Source organism: Neofelis nebulosa, chromosome 2 (genome assembly GCF_028018385.1).
Source record: "Neofelis nebulosa isolate mNeoNeb1 chromosome 2, mNeoNeb1.pri, whole genome shotgun sequence".
NCBI classification, from domain to species: domain Eukaryota; kingdom Metazoa; phylum Chordata; class Mammalia; order Carnivora; family Felidae; genus Neofelis; species Neofelis nebulosa.
In genome coordinates, this window is record NC_080783.1 from 38,021,211 (window position 1) to 38,045,855 (window position 24,645).

Here is a 24,645-nt window from a genome sequence, read left to right on the forward strand (position 1 = left end):
ACTGTCAGTCATGTCATCTTTAAATATAAAGAAAAATACCATTTAAATACAAAAAAAAAAAAAAAAAAAAGAAGATACCACATACAATTCATCTTGGTCCAAGTGGAGGATAGAGCCTAAAAATTTTTAGTCTAGAAGAAGAGTCTGGGATGTGAACCAAACTATTCTATAGGAACTAATCCTTTAGCAGAACCAAAATCCTGAAGTTGAAACCAGTTATGCAAGCGTGATCACTCAGCCTGTCATAAATCAGGATATTTCAGAAAATGTAAATACTGTGATTCACTATATACTAAATCAGCACTGATGATTACAAGTCAGTAAAGGAGCAGAAATAAATAACATCACTATAAAGATACATAAGCTTACACATATACTCATACCCAGAAAAACAAATAACTGTCATGACCTTTCTTTTGGGGCCCACATGTCTGAAAACATGAGTTAGAACCATTGTCAGTGAAAACTTTCTTCCTTAAATATTTTCATCTTGTACACAATCATGTCTTTGGCAATTTCAACTTTTCCCCACTCTTCTATCACCTAAACCATTACTTGAGTGGTCTGTAGATAAGGTATTTTCCCTTCATTTCTTTCATTACTCAAATATGTCATTGGATGACATAAAAATATTTTCCCAATGTGTCCTTACACTGAGGTTGTTGCTTCATCATCCTAGGCAATATCACACCACCAAGGCTGAAAGCCACATTGCCATGGAAACATGATAATGTGGTAATCAGATAACACTACATTATTCCAGGATTATTGCTGTCAGCTGTGAAAACTTGCCAGAATCCCTTCTTAATCGTTATCACTATGTAATTATACAAATGGGCCCAATCCTTTTCTTTTCAAGAAATCAACATGAAAATTGACATTAAACAATTCAGGAAAAATCTGGTAGGGGATCAAATTAGCTGAACTAGCAGCTAATATTGCTGCCCTTAAAATAATGACCAGAATAAAATGGAAGGGGAGCCAAAGTTCCCTCTGTTTGGCTCCCTCAAACCAATAAGGTCATCCCCCTCTCCCTGAATAATCATCTGGAAAGGGATGGGGGAAGGGGGCATCTTAACAGGAACCCACGGTAATTCTGATGTGCTTTCAGAAAAACACTGAAGTATAATCTTGCAGAGGGACCATGAAAGCATTTTAGAATACAATATAGAAGAAAGATACACACCTTCATTTATATCTCAGAAGACAGAATTGAAAAGCAGGGGTTTGGGGGTACAATGAATCATGTTATACTGTTCTGAGAATATAAAAACATCTGATCCTTAAGAACAAGATCTGAATAACAAAAAGAGAAAATTGTCTTCTCACTGTGATGCTGGCAGTCCTGCTCCCTCTTCCATTTTCTGCAGCCCTTGCAGAAAAGGCTCCACAGCCTTGTGGTCGCCACAGCCCAGAAGCATGAGTAAGTCTGTGCAGTCACTTGAGACACTTTCGTGTACCAATGATTTCCTCTCAATCCTCAAGTGGCAGCCAAAGCAGAGCTGCATATTTATACACAGTCAGGGAAAGGCTAGGGTTTCGTGTTTAGTTCATTTTAATGTGCTTCTCTTCCCTTCCTAATTTAAATTCTGTAGAAACAGTATGGTGTAATTCCTAGTTACGCTCATAGTAATCTTGCAGTGAGCAGCATTTTGATAAGGCCACTTTTTAAACAAGTTTATTTATTTTCAGAGACAGAGATAGAGCACGCATAAGCGGGAGGGAGGGGCAGAGAGACAGAGGGAGAGAGAATCCGAGCAGGCTCCACACTATCAGCACAGAGTCCAAGGCAGGGATGAAATCAAGAGTTGGACCCTTAACCGACTGTGCCCCAAGGCCACATTTTTCAAAATAGTCAATTTGTCTATTGTAGATACTTCCAGTTATCACTTCCTCATCTGAACTTCAATTTTTGACATTTTGTCAGGCAGGGGGGTTGGGAGAAACTAAACTGTGGGAGTGCTCTTTTTAGTTTTTAATACACTCATATTAATACCTGAAAAACAAATCAGGGTCATAAGCCAAAGGAACGGTGACCAAGCACATAGCTATAAAGGTGCATGCGAAAATTAATTTTATAATTTTGCTTCCAAAATGAATTTTATTTTATATTTTAAAAGCAAGAATTTATTCATTTATTTTTGAGTTGCAACATTAAACATGGCAATTAATTAATTAATTAATTAGATGATACAAAACTGATCAGAAAATACAAATTAACCTAACAATTCTGTTTCCTCTAGTCTAACTCTACAATCATAAATGAAAGCTCTTTATAAAAGTTTTTTTTTTTAATTTATTTATTTATTTTAAGAGAGTGGGTGCATGAGTGGGGGGGTGGGGAGGGTCAGAGAAAGGGAGAGAGAGAATCCCAATCAGGCTGCATGCTGTCAGCACAGAGCCCGATGCGGGACTTGGTCTCGAGATCTGAAATCATGACCTTAACCAAAATCAAGAGTCAGATGCTTAACCAACTGAACCACCCTGGCGCCCCAAGAGTATTTTTATCCCACAAATGACTAAACAGCTACAGATAAGCCACTCATTTAGAACCATTTCAGTTGTATTCAAACTGAATCACATTTTTGCATTTTATTTGAAAATGTTCTTTCAGTTCAACTCAAATATCTATTGAGTGCCTGATATGTACACAGCAATATTTTACTCACTCTAGGGGCTGACTCTGGCTTCCAGGAAGGAACTCATAGTCAGCTTTGAGACGCAACACCATTACAAATAACTAATGCAGAACAGCTCATGACAAGTCCTGCAGTGGAGGTCTAGAGCATGTATTCTCAATAGGGGTGATACTGCCCCAAGGGGGTGAAAATTAGTTATAAGGGGAGGTTAAAAAAATCTTAAATACTACAGTGGTTTGTGGCCCTCCAAAAGGTCACGGTACATAAACACAAACACAGCATATCTTTAGGATTAAAATTTAATGGGATTGGGGGGAATTTGGGGAGAAATATCTAAAAAGTCTTTTTTGGGGAAGCAATAATGAAGAGTTGCATATAAAGCAGGTGAATATGCTAGGGGACTTCATTGAAGGAGGAGGGCAGGTCTGCGAAAGCTGTGTGTCTGAAGGGGAACTTTAGGGAAGAACAGATCTTCTGAAAGCAGTTTTAGAGAGGAGAATACTCCCTGTAGCAAATAGGACTATTTACTATTCCGTTTCATCTCATGTAGCAGCACTAGACTGTTGGTAGTGGCTGCCTGGAACACTATAAAACCAAGGATTCTGAGACTAGAACCAGGCTCAGCAAAAAAGAATGCAGTGATCAATCAATTAGTGATGCCTGCTATGTGCATAGAAGGTAGAAAGTTGAAGTATGGGTACCACAAATTATTTCCTTTCTCTGGAAATCTTAAGCAAAAACACAGGAAAATGCAAGATATATTCCAGGGAAAGTTAGTACATGTGAATGAATTCCTAAAGACCTCTTCTAATCAAACCCAAAGAATTCAAGACTGATTTTTACCAAAGAATAAATGTGAAAGGGGAGGGATCATTTTTATCATGTGTAAATCTACAACCATTCTCCTTCATGTCACCATTACCTGTACTCATAAAACAATTTTTCTTAAATATACAAGTATAAAGTGCACAAAACACAAATGGGTATAATTGTAAACACTTGTGTAGTTTCTACTGGACAAGAAACAATATCGGAACCTTGAAAGCCCTCCACGTATTTCCCCATCACATCTACTCCCTTCACTCAGAGTAACATCCCAACTTTTAGGATAATCACTTCCTTGCTTTGCCCAAGAGTTTTATCACTCTTGCATGTGTATCTAAACTGTATACAGTTCAGTTTTGCCCGTTTTTGAATTTTACACAAATGGAATTTTATGTTTGGCTCCAATGGTTGATTATGACAAGCAGCGCTATCCTGAACATGAGCAGGGATCCTAGTGGACATGGGCATGAGTTTCTCAAGCGAATAGATCTGGAAGTGGTGTTGCTGGGTCATAGGGCATTTCTTTAGCTTTATTAGATAAATGCCAGACTCTTTCCAACTAGAATGCTGCAGTTTACACTCCTAACAGCAGAATATGAAGTTCCCATTGCTCCAACAAAAAATATTGTCAGATTTTTAAATTTTGCCATCCTAGTGCATATACACTATGATGTCGGTGTGGTTTTAATTTGTATTTACCTAGTTACTACTGAGATTGAGCACATTTTCATATGTTTATTGGCCATTTGGATGTTTCTTTTGTAAAGCACCTATTTAAATCTTTTGCCCAATGTTGTCCTTATAAATAACTTCCTGCAAAAATAACCTAAAAGCTTAAATACCACTAAAGATGTTATCAAACTGTGATAGAACTGCTTTTTAATTTTGTTTTTGTTGCTTGCTTGTTTTAAGTAGTGCTGTTCACTCTTAACTGAATTCATGGGGAGATGTTTTTTTAATGTTTATTTATCTTGAAAGAGAGCACAAGTGGGAGAGGGGCAGAGAGAGAGGGAGAGAGAGAATCCCAAGCAGGCTCCACGCTGTGAGCACAGAGCCCGACATGGGGTTCAATCTCACAAACCATGAGATCATGACCTGAGCCAAAATCAAGAGTCCGACATTTAACCAACTGAGCCAGCCAGGTGCCCCCAAAGGGGGAATTTTTTTAAGGAAAAGCTTTCAATGATCCATCTTATATGTGGTGCTTAAATGCCGAGAGTCAAGAACTTGCCCTCTCTCTCCTTCTCTCACCATATGAACACCGGGACCTGTGTGGTCTGTTTAAATTAATCTAATTGGCCCAGAAGAAAATGAACACTTGTTTTTATTTTCTTCACTATTCTCCACTACAACCCCTGCACATTATAAGCTGGAATTATTCATTTGGGAGAAGCTACATAAAAATCTGAACTTTTGCAAAGTAGTCTATGCTTATCCATTCATTATAAAGTGTTCCAGCAGAATAGAATTAAAGTAGGCCACTCTTCTCTGTAGTCAGAGCTTTACTGAATTCATTCTACACTTGTTGTAGAGATAGTATGGTGTTGTGGGAAATAGAGAAGACCCAAAACAAAACTCTTAAAAACTCTGAGTCTCAATTTCCTTATCCATAAAATGGATAAAATAATATCTTCTCTGCGCACCTCAAAGGGCTATCATAAGAGGGACACCTGACCAGCTCTGTCGGTGGAGCATGTGACTCTTGATCTCTGGGTTCTAGGTTCAAGCCCCACATTGGGTGTAGAGATTACTTAAAAATCAAGCCTTTTTAAAAAGGGGGGTGGCTATCATAAGAAGCAAAAGTGCTCATTAACAAGGAAAATAGTGTACCAAAAGCACTACACAAATCCAAGTTACCCTTCTTTTTTCTTTTAACCTATATTTATTTTTGAGAGAGAGAGACAGTGTGAGCAGGAGAGGGGCAGAGAGAGAGGGAGACACAGAATCTGAAGCAGGCTCCAGGCTCCGAGCTGTTAGCACAGAGCCCAAATTCACGAACCGTGAGACCATGACCTGAGCCAAAGTCAGCCGCTCAACCAACTGAGCCACCCCGGCGCCCCTCCAAGTTACCCTTCTTACTTTAGTCCATGAGATCTTCTGTTGTTGGGAAGCTAGTCTCTTTCTTAGTAGTCTGTTGATACCATAGCAAACGTCTCTCCTTTAAACAACACCCAAATGGAAAGTCTTCTTTTTGCTTTCATATGAAAGGCATAGAAGAAGGTAGGGAAGAGAGAAGGAAACATTTATAAAGCATCTACTGTGCTCCAGGATCTGTGCTAAGAACTTTACTTCCATCACCTCACAGATATTGTTTGGACCACCTGTTTTACAGAAGAGAAATGGGAGGCTCAGAAAGTCTGAGTAACTAGCTCAGCGTCACATAGCTAGTAAGCAGCAAAACTCAGATGGAAACCCAGCATTGATCTGACTCTAAAGTAAGGGGCGCCTGGGTGGCGCAGTCGGTTAAGCGTCCGACTTCAGCCAGGTCACGATCTCGTGGTCCGTGAGTTCGAGCCCCGCGTCAGGCTCTGGGCTGATGGCTCAGAGCCTGGAGCCTGTTTCCGATTCTGTGCCTCCCTCTCTCTCTGCCCCTCCCCCGTTCATGCTCTGTCTCTCTCTGTCCCAAAAATAAATAAAAAAAATAAATAAAAAAAAAAAAATAAAGTCATATACATGCTGTTTCCCCCACACTCAACATCCTCTCCAATAAATATATCACAGAAAAAGGATGTGTCCCCACATTTTGTAGTGTAAAGCTGTAGAACTGGTCAAAAACCCACTTTCTTTCCCATCTGTGGCCTGATTCCTTACGCTTATGCTCACTCCCCAGACCCTATAGTAGTGTATGCCCACATTAAGAGGTGAGCATAATACCAAGACAAAGAGCAAAAGAGCCCATGTCCCAGGGACAACAGCAATACTGGTGGCCTCTCCTGCTTCCTCTAGGTCCACACCTGCCCTCTGGTGTTTGTCTGATTCTAGGTGTGAACCTGACACTGACTCAGGCTTTACCCTTTCACTCTACTTTGCCTGGTTCGGTCTGGTGAGATGCGTGGATCTGACACTGGCTTCTCCCACCAACTACATTTTCCGCTAGGCCTCACAGATCCGACCTTGTGTTTTATCTCCTTCAGTTTGGACCAATGCCTCAGGTCGCACATGGACTTTGGCCTCTAGAGTCATGATACTTTCCTGGTCCTTCTGTACTAATGACCCTCCTTTCCCTTCCCCCATCTGGGCCATTTTATACCTCACCCTGCTCCCCATCATTGCCTGCAGGGAACTTAGCCTCTCCAGGCCTGAAGTGGCTGACCCGTCCCTCATGCTGACAGTGGCACAAGGGATTATTTGCTGCCCTCAGAAAGGAAGAACTAGTGGATGGTTTTACACCTTTGCAGACCATTTCCTTGGCCAGCTTATCCTTGAAGCTTATGCTCTTGACCAACACAGGTTGTGCCAGAACTCTTTCAGCACTTCTGTGAAAATCTGCCATTTCTCAGAAGCCGTGTTCATTTTCTATGACCTCAAAGCATGATTGCCCACTAATAATAGTCTGGAAGAGGATGTGAAGAGTTTTAAATTCCTCTCAGAAAAATACCAAGTTATTCAGTTAACTAACACTTTTTGGATGAAAATTGCTGTAGGGAATAGGAGATGTAAGCCCTGTCCTCTGAGTATCCAGGGCATGCGAACCCTCCCTGGTCAAGTAATGACACCACCAGTCAAATCCTTTCAGAAACTGTGCTACAGGACAAATATCCTATCCCAGCTCAGCAGACAGAATTACCTCCAGAGCCACTGAGACTGTGAGGCACTCACCCTTTCAGATAGTTGTTGCTCTGTCAGGCTTCTGTCCCTTAGTTCTACCATGCTTAGATTCTCTAAACCAAAAGGAGTTCCATGTCTCACAGATGTTCTGAAAATAGCAGGACCTATTTTCTTTTTTCTTTTTCAAATTTAAATTCTAGTTCATTAACATACAGTGCAATATTAGTTTCAGGAGTAGAATTTAGTGATTCAGCATTTACATACAACACCCAGGGCTTGTCACTAGTGCCCTCCTTAACACCCATCACTCTTCTAGCCCATCCCCCACCCACCTCCCTCCATCAACCCTCAGTTTGTTCTCTGTATTTAAGAATCTCTTATAGTTTGTTTCCCTCTCACTCTCTTTTTTTTCCCTTTCCCATATGTTCATGTTTTGTTTCTTAAATTCTGCATATGAGTGAAATCATACATTTGTCTTTCTCTGACTTACTTCGCATAGCATAATATACTTTAGCTCCATCCACGTCATTGCAAATGGCAAGATTTCATTCTTTTTTTTTTAATGCTTATTTATTTTTGAGAGAAAGAGATAGCACGAGTCGGGGAGGGGCAAAGAGAGAGGGAAGGAGGATCTAAAGCAGGCTCTGCACTGTCAGCAGTGAGCCTGATGTGGAGCTCCAACTCACAAACTGGGAGGTCATGACCTGACCTGAAGTCATCCACTCAATCGACTGAGCCACCCAGTCCCAAGATTTCATTCTTTTTGATGGCTAAGTAATATTCCATCATATATATATATATATATATATATATATATATGCATGCCAAACCTTCTTTCCATTTATCAGTCCATGGACATTTAGGCTCTTTCCACAGTTCCACTACTGTTGATAATTAGTAGGACCTATTTTTTTTTTTTTTTAATTTTATTTTTAAAAAAATTTTTTTTTTCAATGTTTTTAATTTATTTTTGGGACAGAGAGACACAGAGCATGAACGGGGGAGGGGCAGAGAGAGAGGGAGACACAGAATTGGAAACAGGCTCCAGGCTCCGAGCTGTCAGCACAGAGCCCGACGCGGGGCTCGAACTCACAGACGCGAGATCGTGACCTGGCTGAAGTCGGCCGCTTAACCGACTGCGCCACCCAGGCGCCCCTAGTAGGACCTATTTTAAATCAGAATGGCCTTAGGGTGCCTGGCTGGCTCAGTCAGAAGAGCATGCAACTCTTGATCTCTGGGTTGTGAGTTCAAGCCTCATGTTGGGTATAGAGATTTTCTCAAATAAATAAACTTAAAAATAATTTAAAAATAAAACTTAACACTGTAAAAAAAAATAAATCAGAATGGACCTCGGAAAACTAGGGACATAGCAATCTCAGACATATTTCGAACCGAAGAACTTGTTCTAAGGACCTCCCCAAGAGATGGGAAGATGCTGACCTTCCACAGCCTTATCTGGGCATGTGAAGACTGTCCTATTACAGTCAGCAAAGAAGCTATCTCTGCATTTACTATTTTACCCCATTAGTAAAGGTTGAGAAGCCTGCTCTAAGTCAAACATCACACCCTAGGACATTCAGATTTCATGTATATTCACATCCTGTAATGTGTTGGAAAGTACTCACTCCAGGGTCACTCACAATCCCTACCTTGACCTTCTCCTGCTTTCTATTCAAGAAGAGTAATTCTGCCCTGATGGTTTCTCATCTTTCCATAGCTTGAGGCCTGGTCCTCTCGTGGCTTTCTCTACCTGAATCACACACTTTGACCATTACCCAGAAATGTCCTCTGTATTCTCGGGTACCCTCTCCCTCCCTTGACTTTTCTCTCTGGAAGGGATTTTTGATTCTGAGACATTTCCCTCCCACTTAACTCCACCCTACATTTCATTAAACAGATAGAAAAAGTAGAAGGAAATCACATTTGTTGTACTTCTTCTAGTGCCAGGCACAGTGAAGGTGTTCATGCACATCAACATATCTATCCTTCACAAAGTCATGATAGGAAATGAAGTGCAGAGAGCCTAAAATTTTGCCAAATTTTACCAGCTATTAGGTGGTCTCATCAGCTATTATGGTACAGTTGGGATTGAACCCAGGAACTCTTAGGCTCCAAAGCCTCAGCCTTTTCCAGCATATTCTGTACCTCCCAAACAGACAGCCTATTCTGTACACTGCTAGTTCCTTCCCTGTATGCCTGTGTCATAACCCATGTGTCCTGATGATTGTTCTCAAAAGTTACAATATACAGTTGACCCTTGAACTACAATGGGTTTGAATTGCACAGGTCCACTTATAAGCAGGTTTGTTTTGATAAATATAGTACAAAACCGTAAATGTATTTTCTCTTCCTTATAATTTTCTTCACGACATTTTCTTTTCTCTAGTTTACTTTATTGTAGGAATACAGTATATGATACACACCACATACAAAATATGTGTTGATTGTTTATATAATCAGTAAGGCTTCTAGTCGACAGCAGGCTATTAGTAGTTAAGTTTTGGGGTAATCAAAAGTTATACATGGATTTTTTACTGTGGCAGGGAGGGGTTAATGCCCCTAACCCCCTCGTTGTTCAAGGGTCAACTGTACTTCATACCAAATCTTTTCTTCTAATCGAAGATAAGATCAAACTAAAATGAGATTAGACCAGAAGCATTCTTTTAAAAATAAAAATAAAAAAGCAGCAGTCTCTCAGTAACACTCTGGGGGAAATTTTGCGGTTTCTCAAAATTCAACAGTATCAGTAAACTGGGGATTTTCAAATGGTGTGGGGCTGACATATACCACTAGGGCCAGAGTTTCAATGTTGCGTTTGTTTTCCAGAAAAAGAGCTCAGCATAAAATGCAGCTAATAGTGAGGTTTTGTTTGGGTTTTTTGCATAATAAAAGTCGTAACTGAGCAACATTAGCTACAGACACTCCTCCCCATAAATCCATGGAGACTGTGAAAAGCATTTCAGAGAAATACAAACCCCAAGTAGTCTTTGGCAAGGGGTAATTTGCCATGATGATAGTTAAATAAGGAGAATACTGAGTAGCTGACTACAAAGAAGCATCTGAAAATAAAACTAGCTGTGGCTCAAGTCCTTCAATTGAAAATGTATATACAATCTCTCACATGTGGCAGCCCAAATTGGTCTCTTCTTTTTATAAGGCAAATTTGACAATGCATACCAAGAAGCTTAAATCATACCCTTTTGACCTAATAATCCTACTCCTAAGAATTTATCTCAAGGAAATAAGTCATAAGAATAAGGAAGACTATACATGTCTTATAGCAACGTTATTTAAAAGTAGCAAAAAAACTGGAAACAACCTAATTTTCCAGTCACATAGGAAAGACTTAATACATTTTAGTATCTTAATTCTTTGAGATAATCTGAAGCTATTAAGAATACGATCACCAGTGCACAAACAAGGAAAGGGTGTTCAGTGAAAAGTATAGAACACAGAAATGCAAATATGTAGCGGTTACAGATCTGCAGAAATTCACATGTTGATAAAGAAGATTAGGAGGGGGCAAAAGAAGATAAAATAGTTACGTTAGCACATTGAGATTACAACTTTTAAATAAATTTTTGTTTTGTAATGACTGTATTCATTTTTTAGGCATTTTTTCTTGTTTTTCCTTAGGAATCAAATAGAATCATATTTATATAGAATCATATTTATAATCATTTTTGAATAAGAAGATTATTTTACAAAGAATACAGGTGGAATATTCTAGCCAAGTACGAAATATAGAGGATTACTAATTTGCAAATACTAATGCTATTGTTTTAATTTGCAGTGAAGGGAATTTGGCTACAAAGCAGGTTGTGTTCCTTCAGAGACCAGTTATGTGGAATTCAGCTGCTCAAACACCAGAAGTGAGTAAAACTGATGTTTTTTTTTAAGTTTATTTATTTATTTTGAGAGAGAGAGAGTGCACACACTCAAAGTTGGGCTCGAGTGGAGGAGGGGCAGAGAGAGAATCCCAAGCGGTGGTGTAGAGCCCAACACTGGGCTCAGTCCCACAAACGAACGTGAGAGCATGACCTGAGCCAAAATCAAGAATCAGACGCTTAACCAACTGAGTCCCAGGTGTCCCAATGCTTTATTAACCAAATGTTCTATGGAAGCAGTTAATCCTTAAACTCACGTTGTAATTCAAAATGGTGAATACAGATGAGGAAATGTGGACTCCATATGGAAATAGTCTCCAAAACAACATAACAACAAAGGAAATGTGCCAGTAACAGGTGACATGAGACAGTTCCAAAGGGGATCAAAATATGTTACCCCCAAATTTGCCACTTTGGCAAAGGATTATTTTGAGCTGAAGGTAATTAAGAAACACAGACATAGGAGTAACTTTCTACCCTCTCCCTTTCTCATAAAAACGGGGCATAAATTTCCCTTTTTAAAGTTAATGTAAGGGTACCTGGCTGGCTCAGTCGGTAGAGCAGGTGACTCTTGTATTGTAAGTTCAACCCCCACATTGGGTGTAGAGATTACTTAAAAATAAAATCTTTTTTTAAAAAAGGTAACATAAATTTCCATTTGTAAAGTTGTCCTCCTCTCCTATACCAGGAATAGGAGAAGACTCCTAATCACTAGAGATGATTCCTCACTGGAGACAGCACTGACTTGGGTCTACATAAATAAATCTTACTAAAATAACCTTGATCTTCCCTTAGGTTCCCCATATACTTACCTTTCCACAATTTGCTGCCCATAGAAGCTCAAAACCCTGTTCCTTTGTCTAGTCACTTCTCCACAATCTATCATCCTTTGTTAAAATCATGTATAAGCTTTCAGTCTAACTGCCTCTTTGGGTTTTCACTTTTTCTCTGTGAAGCCCCATGTACATCCAAAATAAATCTTTTCTCCTCTTAATCTATCTTTTTTTAGTTTAATTTGTAGGCCTCAGGTGCTGAAATAAGAGGGTAAAGGAAAAGTTTTTTGGAAGTGGGTGTGCCTAATATTGCAACACACCTGTGCAATCTTCTCTGTCTTGACCTCTGAAGCTACTTTTTTTCATCCTTAATTTTAGCTTTTATTTATTATTTTATATTTAATATTGAAGTATAGTTGACATAGGTTATATTAGTTTCAGGTGCACAACTTAGCGATTCAGCAATTCTATACATTATGCAGTGATTACCACCGTAAGTGTAGTTACCATCTGTCACCATACAACATTATTACAATGCTATTGACTCTCTTTCCTATGTTGTACTTTTCATCTTCATGACTTACTTACTTTATAACTGGAGTTTATACCTTAATCCCCTTCACCTATTTTGCCCATCCTTCCACCCCTTTCTCACTGTCAACCACCAATTTGCTTTCTGTATTTATTATTCTCTGTGTTCTAAATTTTTTGTTTGTTTTGTTTTTTAGATTCCACATATAAGTGAAATCATATGGTATTGTCTTTGACTTATCTTACTTAGCGTTATACTCTCTACATCTATCCATGTTGTTGCTAATGGCAAGACTTTGTTCTTTTTTATGGCCAAGCAATATTCCATTGTGTGTGTATACCACACCTTCCTTATCTATTCATTTATCAGTGGATGCTTGGGTTGCTTCCATACCTTGGCTATTGTAAATAATGCTGCAATAGACATAGGGGTACATATCTCTTTTTGAATTTGTGTCTTCATATTTGTGGGGTAAATGCCCAGAAGTGGAATTAGTGGATCATAATGGTATTTCTATTTTTAAGTTTTTGAAGAACCTCCGTACAGTCTTCCACAGTGGCTACACCAATTTACACTCCTACCAACAATGCACAAGGATTCCTTATTCTCCACATCCTTGCCAATTTGACTGGTGTCTGGCTTTGAGTTCTACTTCCCTGATGGTGAATGTTGAGCCATCTTTTTATGTGTGTGTTGGACATCTATATGTCTTCTTTGGAGAAATGTCTGTTCAGGTCCTCTGCCCATTTTTTAATCACACTTTTATTTATTTATTTTTTTGGTGTTGAGTTGTATGCATTCTTTATATATTTTAGATGTTAACTTCTTATCCTATATATCATTTGTAAATATCTTCTCCCTCTAAGTAGGTTGCCTTTTCATTTTGCCGATGATTTCCTTTGCTGTGCTAAAGCTTTCTAGTTTGATGTAATCCCAATAGTTTATTTTTGCTTTTGTTATCCTTGCTTGATGAGACATATCCAGGAAAATGTTGTTCAGATCAACGTCCAAGAGATTACTGCCTATGTTTTCTTTTAGAAGTTTGTATGGTTTCAGATCCTACATTTAGGTCTTTAATCCATTTTGAGTTTAAGACCTTTACTTTTAGAATTTGGTTTTTTATTTCACAGATATGTTTTAATAAATTTTCCAGATAGCTTGAGAATTTTTTAAGAAAGTGAAAAAGCGAACCATGGATTAGGAGAAAAAAAACCTTGAAATCACATATATAACAGAGAACTTGTATCTTGAATGTACCAAGAACTCTAAAAACTGAACAAACAACTCTAAAAAATAGCGTAGAGACTTGGACACCTCACCAACAAGGATGTAGATGAGAAATAAGCACTTAAAAAGTCATTTAAATCATTAGCCATTAGGGAAATGCAATGAAAACCATAATGAGATACTACTCTGCACCATTGAGAATGACTAAAATAAAAAATACTGACAATACCAAGAACTAGTAAAGGAGAAGGGCAATTGGAACATTCAAAGCTAGTAGGAATGCAGAATGATACAACCACTCTGGAAAAACAATTGGCAACTTCTTTTGAGGTTAAACACACACTTACAATATGACCCAGCAAAACCACTCTTGGGTATTCACCCTAGAGAAATAGAAATTGAAATATAAATGGAACAGAAATGTTTATGTCAGTTCTATTCATAATCTCCAAAAACTGGAAACAATTCAAGTGTCTTCAACAGGTGAATGGCTAAACAACTATGGTACATTCATACAATAAAATACCACTCAGAAATAAAAAGGAATGAAATAATTATATACACAAGGAGTTGAATTAATTGCAAAAGCATGCTGATTAAAAGAAGTCAGTTTTGGGGCGCCTGGGTGGCGCAGTCGGTTAAGCGTCCGACTTCAGCCAGGTCACGATCTCGCGGTCCGTGAGTTCGAGCCCCGCGTCAGGCTCTGGGCTGATGGCTCGGAGCCTGGAGCCTGTTTCCGATTCTGTGTCTCCCTCTCTCTCTGCCCCTCCCCCGTTCATGCTCTGTCTCTCTCTGTCCCAAAAATAAATAAAAAACGTTGAAAAAAAAAATTAAAAAAAAAAAAAAAAAAGAAGTCAGTTTCAAAAGGTTACAGACTGAAAAATTTACCAAAAAAAAAAGAAAAAAAAAAAGGTAACCTACTGAATTGGAGGAGATATTTGCAAAAGACATATCTGATAAAAGTTTACTATCCAAAATATATATAAAGAACCTACACAACACACGCACAAAAACAAATAATCCAATTAAAAATGGGCAGAAGACTGACATTTCTCCAAAGAAGCATACAGATGTCCCACACACACATGGAAAGATGCTCAACATCACTCATCATCAGGGAAATGCCATCAAAGCCACAGTGAGAGATCGCCTCATACCAGTCAGAATGGCTAATATAAAAAAGATAAGAAATAACAAGTATTGGCAAGGATGTGAATAATAAGGAATCCTTGTGCACTATTGGTGGGAGTATAAATTGGTGCAGCCTCTGTGGAAAACTGTATGGAAGTTCCTCAAAAACTTAAAAATAGAAATACCATTATGATCCAGTAATTCCACTTCTGGGCATTTACCCCACAAATATGAAAACACTAATTCAAAAAGAGATATGTACCCCTATATCTATTGCAGCATTGTTTACAATAGCCAAGATATGGAAGCAACCTAAGTGTCCATCAATAGATGAGTAGAGAGAGAAGGTGTGGTATATACATACAATGGAGTATTACTCAGCCATAAAAAAGAACAAAGTCTTGCCATTAGCAACAACATGGATAGATCTTGACAGTATGATGCTAAGTGAAATAAGTCTGAGAAAGACAAATGCTGTATGATTTCACTCATAAGTAGAATTTAAAAAACAAAACAAATGAACAAAGAAAAAAAGAGACAAACAAAAAAACAGGCTCCTATATATAGAGAACAAACTGGTGGTTAGCGGAGGAGAGGCTGGGGGAAGGGGGATGGATGAAATAGATGATGGGGGGTTAAGAGTACACTTATCAAGGGAGGCGAAGGTGGGTGGTGGGTGTTGGGGAGGGCACCTGTTGGGATGAGCACTGGGTGTTGTATGGAAACCAATCTGACAATAAATTTCATATTTAAAAAAAGAGTACACTTATCATGATGAGCACTGAGTAATGTATACAATTGTTGAATCACTGTTTGTACACCTGAAATTAATATAGCTCTGTATGTTAATCATATTGCAATTTAGAAATAATAAAAAATATTCCATTTATATGATAGTCTCAAAGAGATAATGATATAATGTGGAGAACAGGTCAGTGGTTGCTAGGAATTAGGGATTTGGGGAAGGGAAGTGATAAAGGGATCACACAGGGAGTTTGCAAGAGGTAATGAAACTGTTACATGTCCTATTATAGTTACACAAAACTATACATAAGTGTTGAAATTTATAGAACTATACACTTTTAGTATATAATAATTTTTTTTAATTTTTTTTAACGTTTATTTTTGAGAGAGAGAGAGACAGAGCATGAATGGAGGGAGGGTCAGAGAGAGAGGGAGACAGAATCAGAAGCAGGCTTCAGGTTCTGAGCTGTCAGCACAGAGCCCAACGCGGGGCTTGAACTCACGGACCACGAGATCACGACCTGAGCCGAAGTCGGATGCTTAACCGACTGAGCCACCCAGGCACCCCTAGTATATAATAATTTAAAAATTAAAAGATTGCTTTATAAATCACACAGACTAAATTTTTTACATCTTTGTCCTTCATTAAAGACTGTCCTTGGGTAATGAAATTCTTATGAAGTAAGGCTACACAGGATGATAAACCAAGGTCTTTCTGTCTTGTTCCTTTCATCTATTTGTATTTTTCTTTATTTTGGAGAGAGGCCTCTAAATAAATTCAATTATTTTACATTCAGTAGAATAAAAGACTCCAACCAGGATTTTACCTCCATCTATTAAAATGTTCCCAACTTTTCTTCCAAAATATTTTTCTTAACTTTTTTGTTTATTTTGAATACTCAAAATTCATTGATTTTTTTTTACCTAAAAATCTCTATTTCAGTTAAATTCTTCAGCCCACTTCCCTTTGATAATTATTTAAAAGAAACAAAGGTCATTTAAAAGTATTTAGTTTCCACTAATTCAGAATAGAGTTTCCATTCTGTGGTGTTCTTAGGAGTAGAAAACAAAACATGAAAAGGATGCCAGGGGATAGTGTGTGTGTGTGTGTGTGTGTGTGTGTGTGTCTGTCACAATCTGCAAGCCTCCGTGTCCTCATCCGTAAAAGATGGACAACATTGGTACTTACCACAGGATTGTGAGGAGGATTCAGTAAGAAAACATGTAGTGGGCTTGCCACATTGCCTTGTCATGAGAAGTGAAATGTTGCTTTTGTTTTCAGTAGGAATGTTTTTCTTTCAATACTAGATGATTAATCACTACTAACTCTATGGAGAAATTGAAGAAGAATCTAGAAATGCCTAACGACCCTCCATTTTCTCCAGCTAAAAATTGCTTTCAGCTAGTATGCAGGAAATCTTTTTTTTAATTTGTTTTAACTTTTTCTTTTTTTATTTTAGAGAGAGAGAGAGGGAGGGGCAGAGGGAGAGAGAGAGAATCTTTTTAATTTTTTTTAATGTTTTTATTTATTTTTGAGACAGAAAGAGACAGAGCATGAGCAGGGGAGGTGCAGAGAGAGAGGGAGACACAGAATCTGAAGCAGCCTCCCTGAGCTGTCAGCACAGAGTCCAACGCAGGGCTTGAACTCACAGACTGTGAAATCATGACCTGAGCTGAAGTCAGACACTTAACCGACTGAGCCACCCAGGCGCCGAGAGAGAGAGAGAGAGAGAGAGAGAGAGAGAGAGAGTCTTAAGAAGGGTCCACACTTAGCATAGAGCCCAATGAGCGGCTTGATCCCACAACCCTGGGATCATGACCTGAGCACAAATCAAGAGTAGGACGCTCAACCAACTGAGCTATCTAGGTGCCCCGGGAATGTTTTTTGATGTTGTAAAAAACATATGTATATATGAGAAATATAGCACAGTATCAACAAGTTTAGAATTAGGTAGTGAGTATATGGTGTTTGTTGTACTGTCCTTTAAACTTTCTGTATACTTGAAATTTTTCTTAATATGAAAGTTGGGGAAAATTAAGCTGAAAAGCATTAGTCACCCAACAACTTATTCATTCATTATTAATTGGTAACTAGTTACTAAGATGCTATACCAAAAAAAGACCCATAAGGAATGATTTAAACACAACAGAAGGGTCTCTCTGTCATCATAGTCTGAAGCTGAGCAGGTCCTCTAGGGTGGGGCGAGGCTCTGCTTCATGACAGGTCAGCTCTGCCGCCCTCCACATTTGGCTTCTGCCTCTGGACCCAGGGCTGCTGCCACAGTTGTTGCTGTGTTCAGCCTGCAAGAAGGAGGAAAGAGGAGTCCCAGGCATGCTTCTAAGGCACTGACCCCCAAGTCACGTATTTCTTCTCACATCCTATTGACCTGAACTTATTTATGTCACCACAGGTATCTGCAAGGGAGACTGGGAAATGTAATCTGGGAAACCGGGAGTTGGTACCATGGTGAAATAGCACATGGCCAGCTCAAAACTGCGAGGCACTGCCGGGAGGAGTTCTGTTATTAAAAGAAAAATGGAGAGAATAGATCCTGGGGAGACAGGAGTTTAATTTTAATGGTTTCCATTTTAATTTATTTTTCTTCTTGAGAGCAAAATAATATTCAAATAATATTCTTATCTTTAAATATATCTCAAAATGAATGATTTCAAGAGGTAAAGACTTCTTGGACACATCTGTTGAATCAGTTCTCTAACACAAACCAAGAAGTGAAGGAGCAGCAGCCAGAAAAATGTTCTAAATCAGATCTTTTCCAAGGTAGCTACAATAAAATCATATATGAATACTAAGAAATATTAATGTACACATTAACTTTTTTTTTTACCTTACAGTGAGACAATTATTAAACTTAGTTCTTACTTTTTCAGTCATTTGAAGTTGATTTGAAATTATTTGAAAACCATAAGGGTCATACTTAATTCATTAGCTGTCAGTATCCTTGATTGAAATCCATGTGAAATCAAATCAAGTGCTAGGTAAATAGAGGGCGTCGAGTATCTCAAAGAAAATTATGCAAAAATCAAGATGAAAGCATTTTGCTTTTATCATTAACGAGATTCTTCATCTAGGGAATGCTTTCCACTTAAAGTAAATGGGTTTTTTTCCTGGTGTGAGCAGAAGAGAAAGAGTGGTCCCTGTTGCCACAGGACAATGTTCAGGCTGGAAAACAGCTCTCTTCTAGGCCACCTGTGTTCTTATCTATTGGTGTCCCTGGGAATGTAAGGGACAGAAACCCTGCTCAGATTAGCCTGTGTGTATATCAGGGAATTTACTAGCTTCTAGGTGGAAAGGATACCAGCATAGCTTACAACATCAATAAAGAGCTATACGGGGGTGCCTGGGTGGCTCAGTCGGTTAAGCGGCTGACTTCGGCTCAGCTCCTGATCTCACGGTTTGTGAGTTCGAGCCCCACATCGGGCTCTGTGCTGAGAGCTCAGAGCCTGGAACCTGCTTCGGATTCTGTGTCTCCCTCTCTCTCTGTTCCTCCCCTGCTCGCGCTCTGTCTCTTTCTCTCTCAAGATTAAATAAAAATTAAAAAAAAAAAAAAAAAAGAGCTATAAGAACCAAGCCCTCAGGCACTGACACCAGAGATTCCACATTACCAGGGTGTTCTCTTTCATCTGTTTATTTCAGCTTCTAGGTGCATATGTGCAGAGGGCTTCTAATGAGGTGAGTGTGGCCACTTCATCAAAAAGAAAGAGCTTCTTTATCCTAGAGTCCATATAGCAATCCCAGGGAAGGACTCTGATTGGATCTGATTGGGTCATGTGCCCACACTACGGCAGAGAAGAAGGTGGATAGGAAAACTGACTGGAAAGGTAGTTGTCCACTACCCCTTTCCTTACCAGTTTTGAATGATTCTGACAACCTCAAGCTGGAATGACCCAGGAACAAATTCTGTAAGCAAGCTGGGGTAGTGTCTCTGCATGTTTCTCTAACTCTTCCAAATGGTACTAGAGCTACACTTCAGCTTGAGACATACAGAGGCAAGGTATGGGAGATCTTCTCCCAAGCCTGAGACATACAAGGAAGAGAAGTCCTGAATGTCCACTCCTTGTTTTTATTTCTAAACCATATCTTTTAGCTCTTCTTCTACCCTGTTCATCACAACACTGACCATGTCTTATGATTACTGGTGTAATTCTGACTTCATTCTTTTGTTTTTGTTTTTAAGACACTGACAGTGAAAAATGGAAGCCAGAATGGCAGGATACTCTTAAAATCAACTGACTTGTCACTGGGTCTCATATATTTGAAATGAATCACCCATTTTTAGCAAATGAGAATGATTCTCAAAAGTTAATGGATTTTATCAAGGATGACATTATCAAGGATGACATTTGCATCCAGATGTTGGTATAATTACCTCCAATTTTATAGTGAAAATATCAGAGAAAAGTGAGAAGATATATGAATAAGCCTGGCAATGTAGCATGGAAAATTTCTCCTTATTGATTTAGAGAAATATTCAAAATACAGTGCTAAGTAGAAAAGTGAGCTGTATACATTTATGTGGACATAAAGCAAATACATACATATTTAGAGAAAGAAATAGTAAAATACACCAGATTTTAACAGTGGTATCTCTGCAAGATAGGATTGTGGGTAGGTTGTGCTTTTTTCTTTGTTTTTGCCAAGTTTTCTACACTGAACATGTATTATTTTTGTAACTGAAGAAAAATTTTATTTGGAAAACACACAAATCTTTGACCATTAAGTCTACTCATAAATTTGTAGCTGTGGATAGTGTAGTGTGAAGGGAATGAAATAGGATCCTTGGGCTCCAGTTCAAGGCCAGAAACTCCCTAACCTTGGACAAATCCTATCTTCCTTCTTGGCCTGGGTCCTACCTCCGTAGAATGAGGGGTTAAAGCAGATGACCTCTCAGGACTGGTTGAGCTTCAGACTCCTACCGTCTACGTTAGAAGAACATTGCAATTTGATCTGCTGTAAAAGCTATTCCTTCATGTGGAGTGAGAGTAGAGTAGGGGAGGCAATATCATTGCTGAAGATGTATTTATTAAGAGTCATGTGGTAAAAAAAGAAAATAAAAGTGTTTGTTCTGAAATCTTTTTTAGAGTTACCTAGCAACCTAGAGTTGCTAGGTATTGTGTTATCTTTTAATATGTGAAATTTACATTTGGTGGCTGTTTACTTATTAATACTTATCTATAAGTGAATTACCAAGAATATCTTATTATTCTGAATAATACCCACATTTTATTAGGAAAATTCTCACTGTGGGGCACCTGGGTGGCTCAGTCGCTTGGGTGTCCCACTTTGGCTCCGGTCATGATCTCACGGTTCATGATTTCAAGCCCTGTGTCAGGCTCTGTGCTGACAGCTTGGAGCCTTGAGCCTGCTTTGGATTCTGTGTCTCCCTTTGTCTCTGTTGCTTCCCTGCTCATGCTCTGTCTGTCTGTCTGTCTCTCTTTCTCAAAAATAAATAAACATTAAAAAAATTTTTTTAAAAAGTAAATTCTCACTGAGTATGTGAGAGTTGGCCTCTATTGGCTGGCATGCAATAAGGAATTTATTGCAAAATTTACTTTTGGCCCTGGCATTGGTGAAGAAGGAAAGATCTAGGCAGCCAAGTGCTCCCAGGCACCCCTGCCTTCCTATTTTCTTTCAGTCAGCATTGAAAGGTCATTCAAGAGTGAATGAATTCTTTATACATGTGGGAAAGAGCCAGTAGCCAGGCATGAGAAAGGAGCCCAGTCTGGCAGTACCCGTCAGCCCTTCTTGCAGCCAAAAGGCTATCTCCTCACTGATGAGTGTCCCAATGCCAGAGAAAATGTGCCATTCTCAAATCCAGTACCTGAAGAGTAGATCTGTCAGGTTCCAATGCTTGTATTAAATTTAATACTACTGGGGCGCCTGGGTGGCTCAGTCAGTTAAGCATCTGACTTCAGCTCAGGTCATGATCTCGCAGTTCATGGGTTGGAACCCCGCTTTGGGCTCCGTGCTGACAGTTCAGAGCCTGGAGCCTGCTTCAGATTCTGTGTCTCCCACGTTCTCTGCCCCTCCCCCACTCATGCGTGCACTCTCTCTCTCAAAAATAAATAAATGTAAAAAAATAAAAAATAAATTTAATGCTTCTAGTCAATAACAATAAAAAGAAAAGGATTTGAGATCTGATATTTGCATCTGATGAATACAAGGGGGCCAATGGAAATGTCACCACCACAACTATCTCTGACTTGGGACCATGAAAGGTCTTGTTGAGGCAGGACCCATAAACTTAAACTTGCCCAAGGACTCCAGTAACTCAGCCAAGAAAAAGAGCTGCCAACATACGCCTTTCTATGCAACATGCTGAGGACTGCAATGTTCCTATACAAACAATGTCATAGACCGTGGTTGCATTCCATGGTAGCACATTAAATCTGATTTAGTAAACCTGTTTGTTTGCTTTGTATATTTGCCATGAAAGTCAGTAGAATATACCTCTGTATTTTATATATTACAGTTCAACTAACTTCTGAGTTAATAAACTTTTATAAGACTAGCCTGGGCATGGGCATCTGACTTCTATATTTTTTCCCTAAGTTTTATAATTATATCTGTTGCGTTTAGGAAAATGAAGTCTTAATTTCCATCTAACATATAAATGAACTTCCAAATAATAAACTCTGTGTAAATTGGGAAATCAGTGTGCTTTTTTATCTTTTTAAATTTTATCTCTTTTTTGTTTATCCTTGTTCAGATTTTTGTTCCTAAGAGTAAATGATCACATTCTAATATGTCATGTTATCAGTATTAAAGACACCCTGGTAAGGAAATCTCATCAGGATTCTGAACATCTACCTGTTGAGTTGCTACAGTTTTCTTCTTGAGATTTCCTTTTATTGGCTTAGATATCTTATTTTGACTTATTACCTTGGCAAAGACCATGTCCTCTACTCTGAACTGCACCAAGGACATTGTCAGCCCTCAGTAAATATTTCACAGCAGAAGCATCTGCAGCTTAAGGTGGTCTGGTTGCTGAGCATTCCTACCATGTCAGGCAGAAGTAGTTTGAACCAGGACAGAGAGAGTGGTCTGCTTGACCTAGGAAGACGCTCCAGGCATTCTTTCAGTATAAGCATGATCAGAATTATTTGTGACTCTTCTGTGCAGCCTATTCCTGTGTGAAATGGGTATGAGGTGGCCAATGAAGCACTTTTCCTGCTGTCTGTATCTCAACTAACACCAAGAAGAAAAATAGAACCTTCAGTGTATTTCTACCCTACTTTGTTCCCCCAAAGTATGATCTCAACAGGTTTCTCTCTCCCAGAGATATCACTGAGGGCCCAGATATGTACACAACCAATCTGTCAGTGAGGAGAAGGATGTGCCAAGAAGCTACTAAAGATTGTGAAAGAGAGAGGCAGCTCATTCTTACCTGGGAGGAGGAGAGACTGTGAAGGGTGGCTCTCAGTTGGTCCTTAAAGATGAGCAGGATCTGGAAGAGAAGCAAGGAAGAGACGTTTCAGGCCGAGTACAGTATGTGCTAGATCAAAAGGACAGGAAAGCACCCCTCTTTTTAATTCCTGGTTGCCAATCTCTTGTGTTCCAGAGGAAAGCCAGCCGGCATACAAAAGGTGAAGACAGGAACAAAGTCACCAGCAGGAGCATCGGTTTGGACACAGCCACATCACAACCAATGGACAGCAGAAACCCACCTGCAGAGTGCCTCCTCTCTCCTTCTGGAGAGTGTTGGACAAGAGAGAGGAGGCCGACACAGTACAGCAGCTTCTCCGGCTTCAGCAGCAATGACAGTGTCCTACGGGAATTAGACGACGGTCAGTTTGACCAGGAAGATGGAGTAACTCAGGTCACTTGTATGTGAGCAATGAAGTAAAGCAATGGAAGGCCCTGTAAATAACTATTAAAATAATTGCCAACTGACTTTATTGTATTACTTTATCTGCATTTATGTAATACTTTGAATTTTTCCAGATTCTGGCTTTCCTCTAATCTGCATAAACTTTGGCTCAACCTCCCAGACAAGGAAGAATAACCAACGTATTTGTAAATTTAGAATCATGTTTACACTTCTCTCAACTAAAACATCTGTTTAAACAGATGTCTCATTAGGTTATTAACCAATAATCTACTTCAGTTTCTCATGAATGTACAAGATGTACTTTTCATTCATTTCCTGGTAAGAATACTAAATATATTAGCCAGTATTTCACCTAATTAGAAAGTTCTCAGGAAGTCAAAATCTTACTTAAGCTGACAAGCAATCTCTCTCTCTTTCAATCCCCCTCTCTTTCACATACATGTAAAGGGCTAATTAATGAAATACCTATTTCCTGAATATAACAATAATCCAAATTTTGTCTTTAACTATAACATGTATATACAAAGCAAGCCCCTGTTTGTGAAAATATTCTTCCAAAAAAAATCCTTTTTGTTTGTCTTTTTTTTGGGAGAGAGAGAGAGCAAGAGCATATAAATAGGGCAGAGGGACAGAGGGGCAGAGGGAGAGAGAAAAAGTTTAAACAGGCTCCACACTTAGCATGGAGCCCTACATGGGGCTCGATCCCAAGACTCTGGGATTGTGACCTGAGCCGAAATCAAGAGTTGGACATTCAACCAACTGAGCTACCCAGGTGCCCCTGTACGTCTTTGCTTTTAAAAAAAGGGTCACCATGTTACCAACTCCATACTGATTCACTGAGCTTAAACTTTATTGCTTCCAATAGCTTAGAAATAGAGCAAAGCAGCATCCCTTAAAATTCAATATGAAAAGAACCCACAATCTCAACATTTAGAAACCTTGATAGAAAGAAAGAATTTCTTTATTTTAAATTGCAGATAATATGAAGAGCAGAAAGGTACTTACAGCTTCATATGTATGGAGACCCATCTGTTCCATCTCTGCTTTTCTTGCTCTCCTAATAGGGATGGCTTTGCCTTTCCCAGCCTTTAACAGTTAAAGATGAAAAATTCTACATAATAGAGGATCTTCATTTATCTGTGGAAATGTGGGAATCTTCGAGGGAATTACAACTGACTTTGCCATTGATGAATTTAGCATATTATATATTTTTATTAGCATTGGTGTTGACATTATAAGATCATTTGAATAATAAAATGTCATTTGTTA

The 24,645-nt window shown here is 38.9% G+C and overlaps 1 protein-coding gene across 3 annotated transcripts in view; it reads left to right on the top strand.

Moving 5' to 3' along the window:
- RFTN2 (raftlin family member 2) overlaps positions 1-24,645 on the top strand; it is a 68,202-nt gene extending 43,557 nt beyond the window's left edge. For 2 of the 3 annotated variants that reach the window (XM_058710190.1, XM_058710182.1), the window contains 2 exons: positions 11,026-11,104; positions 23,107-24,645. In XM_058710190.1, coding sequence (XP_058566173.1) covers positions 11,026-11,104; positions 23,107-23,379 — 352 coding nt within the window. In that variant the 3' untranslated portion in view covers positions 23,380-24,645. The remainder of the gene's footprint in view (positions 1-11,025; positions 11,105-23,106) is intronic. The other variant, XM_058710197.1, reaches the window with a different exon arrangement.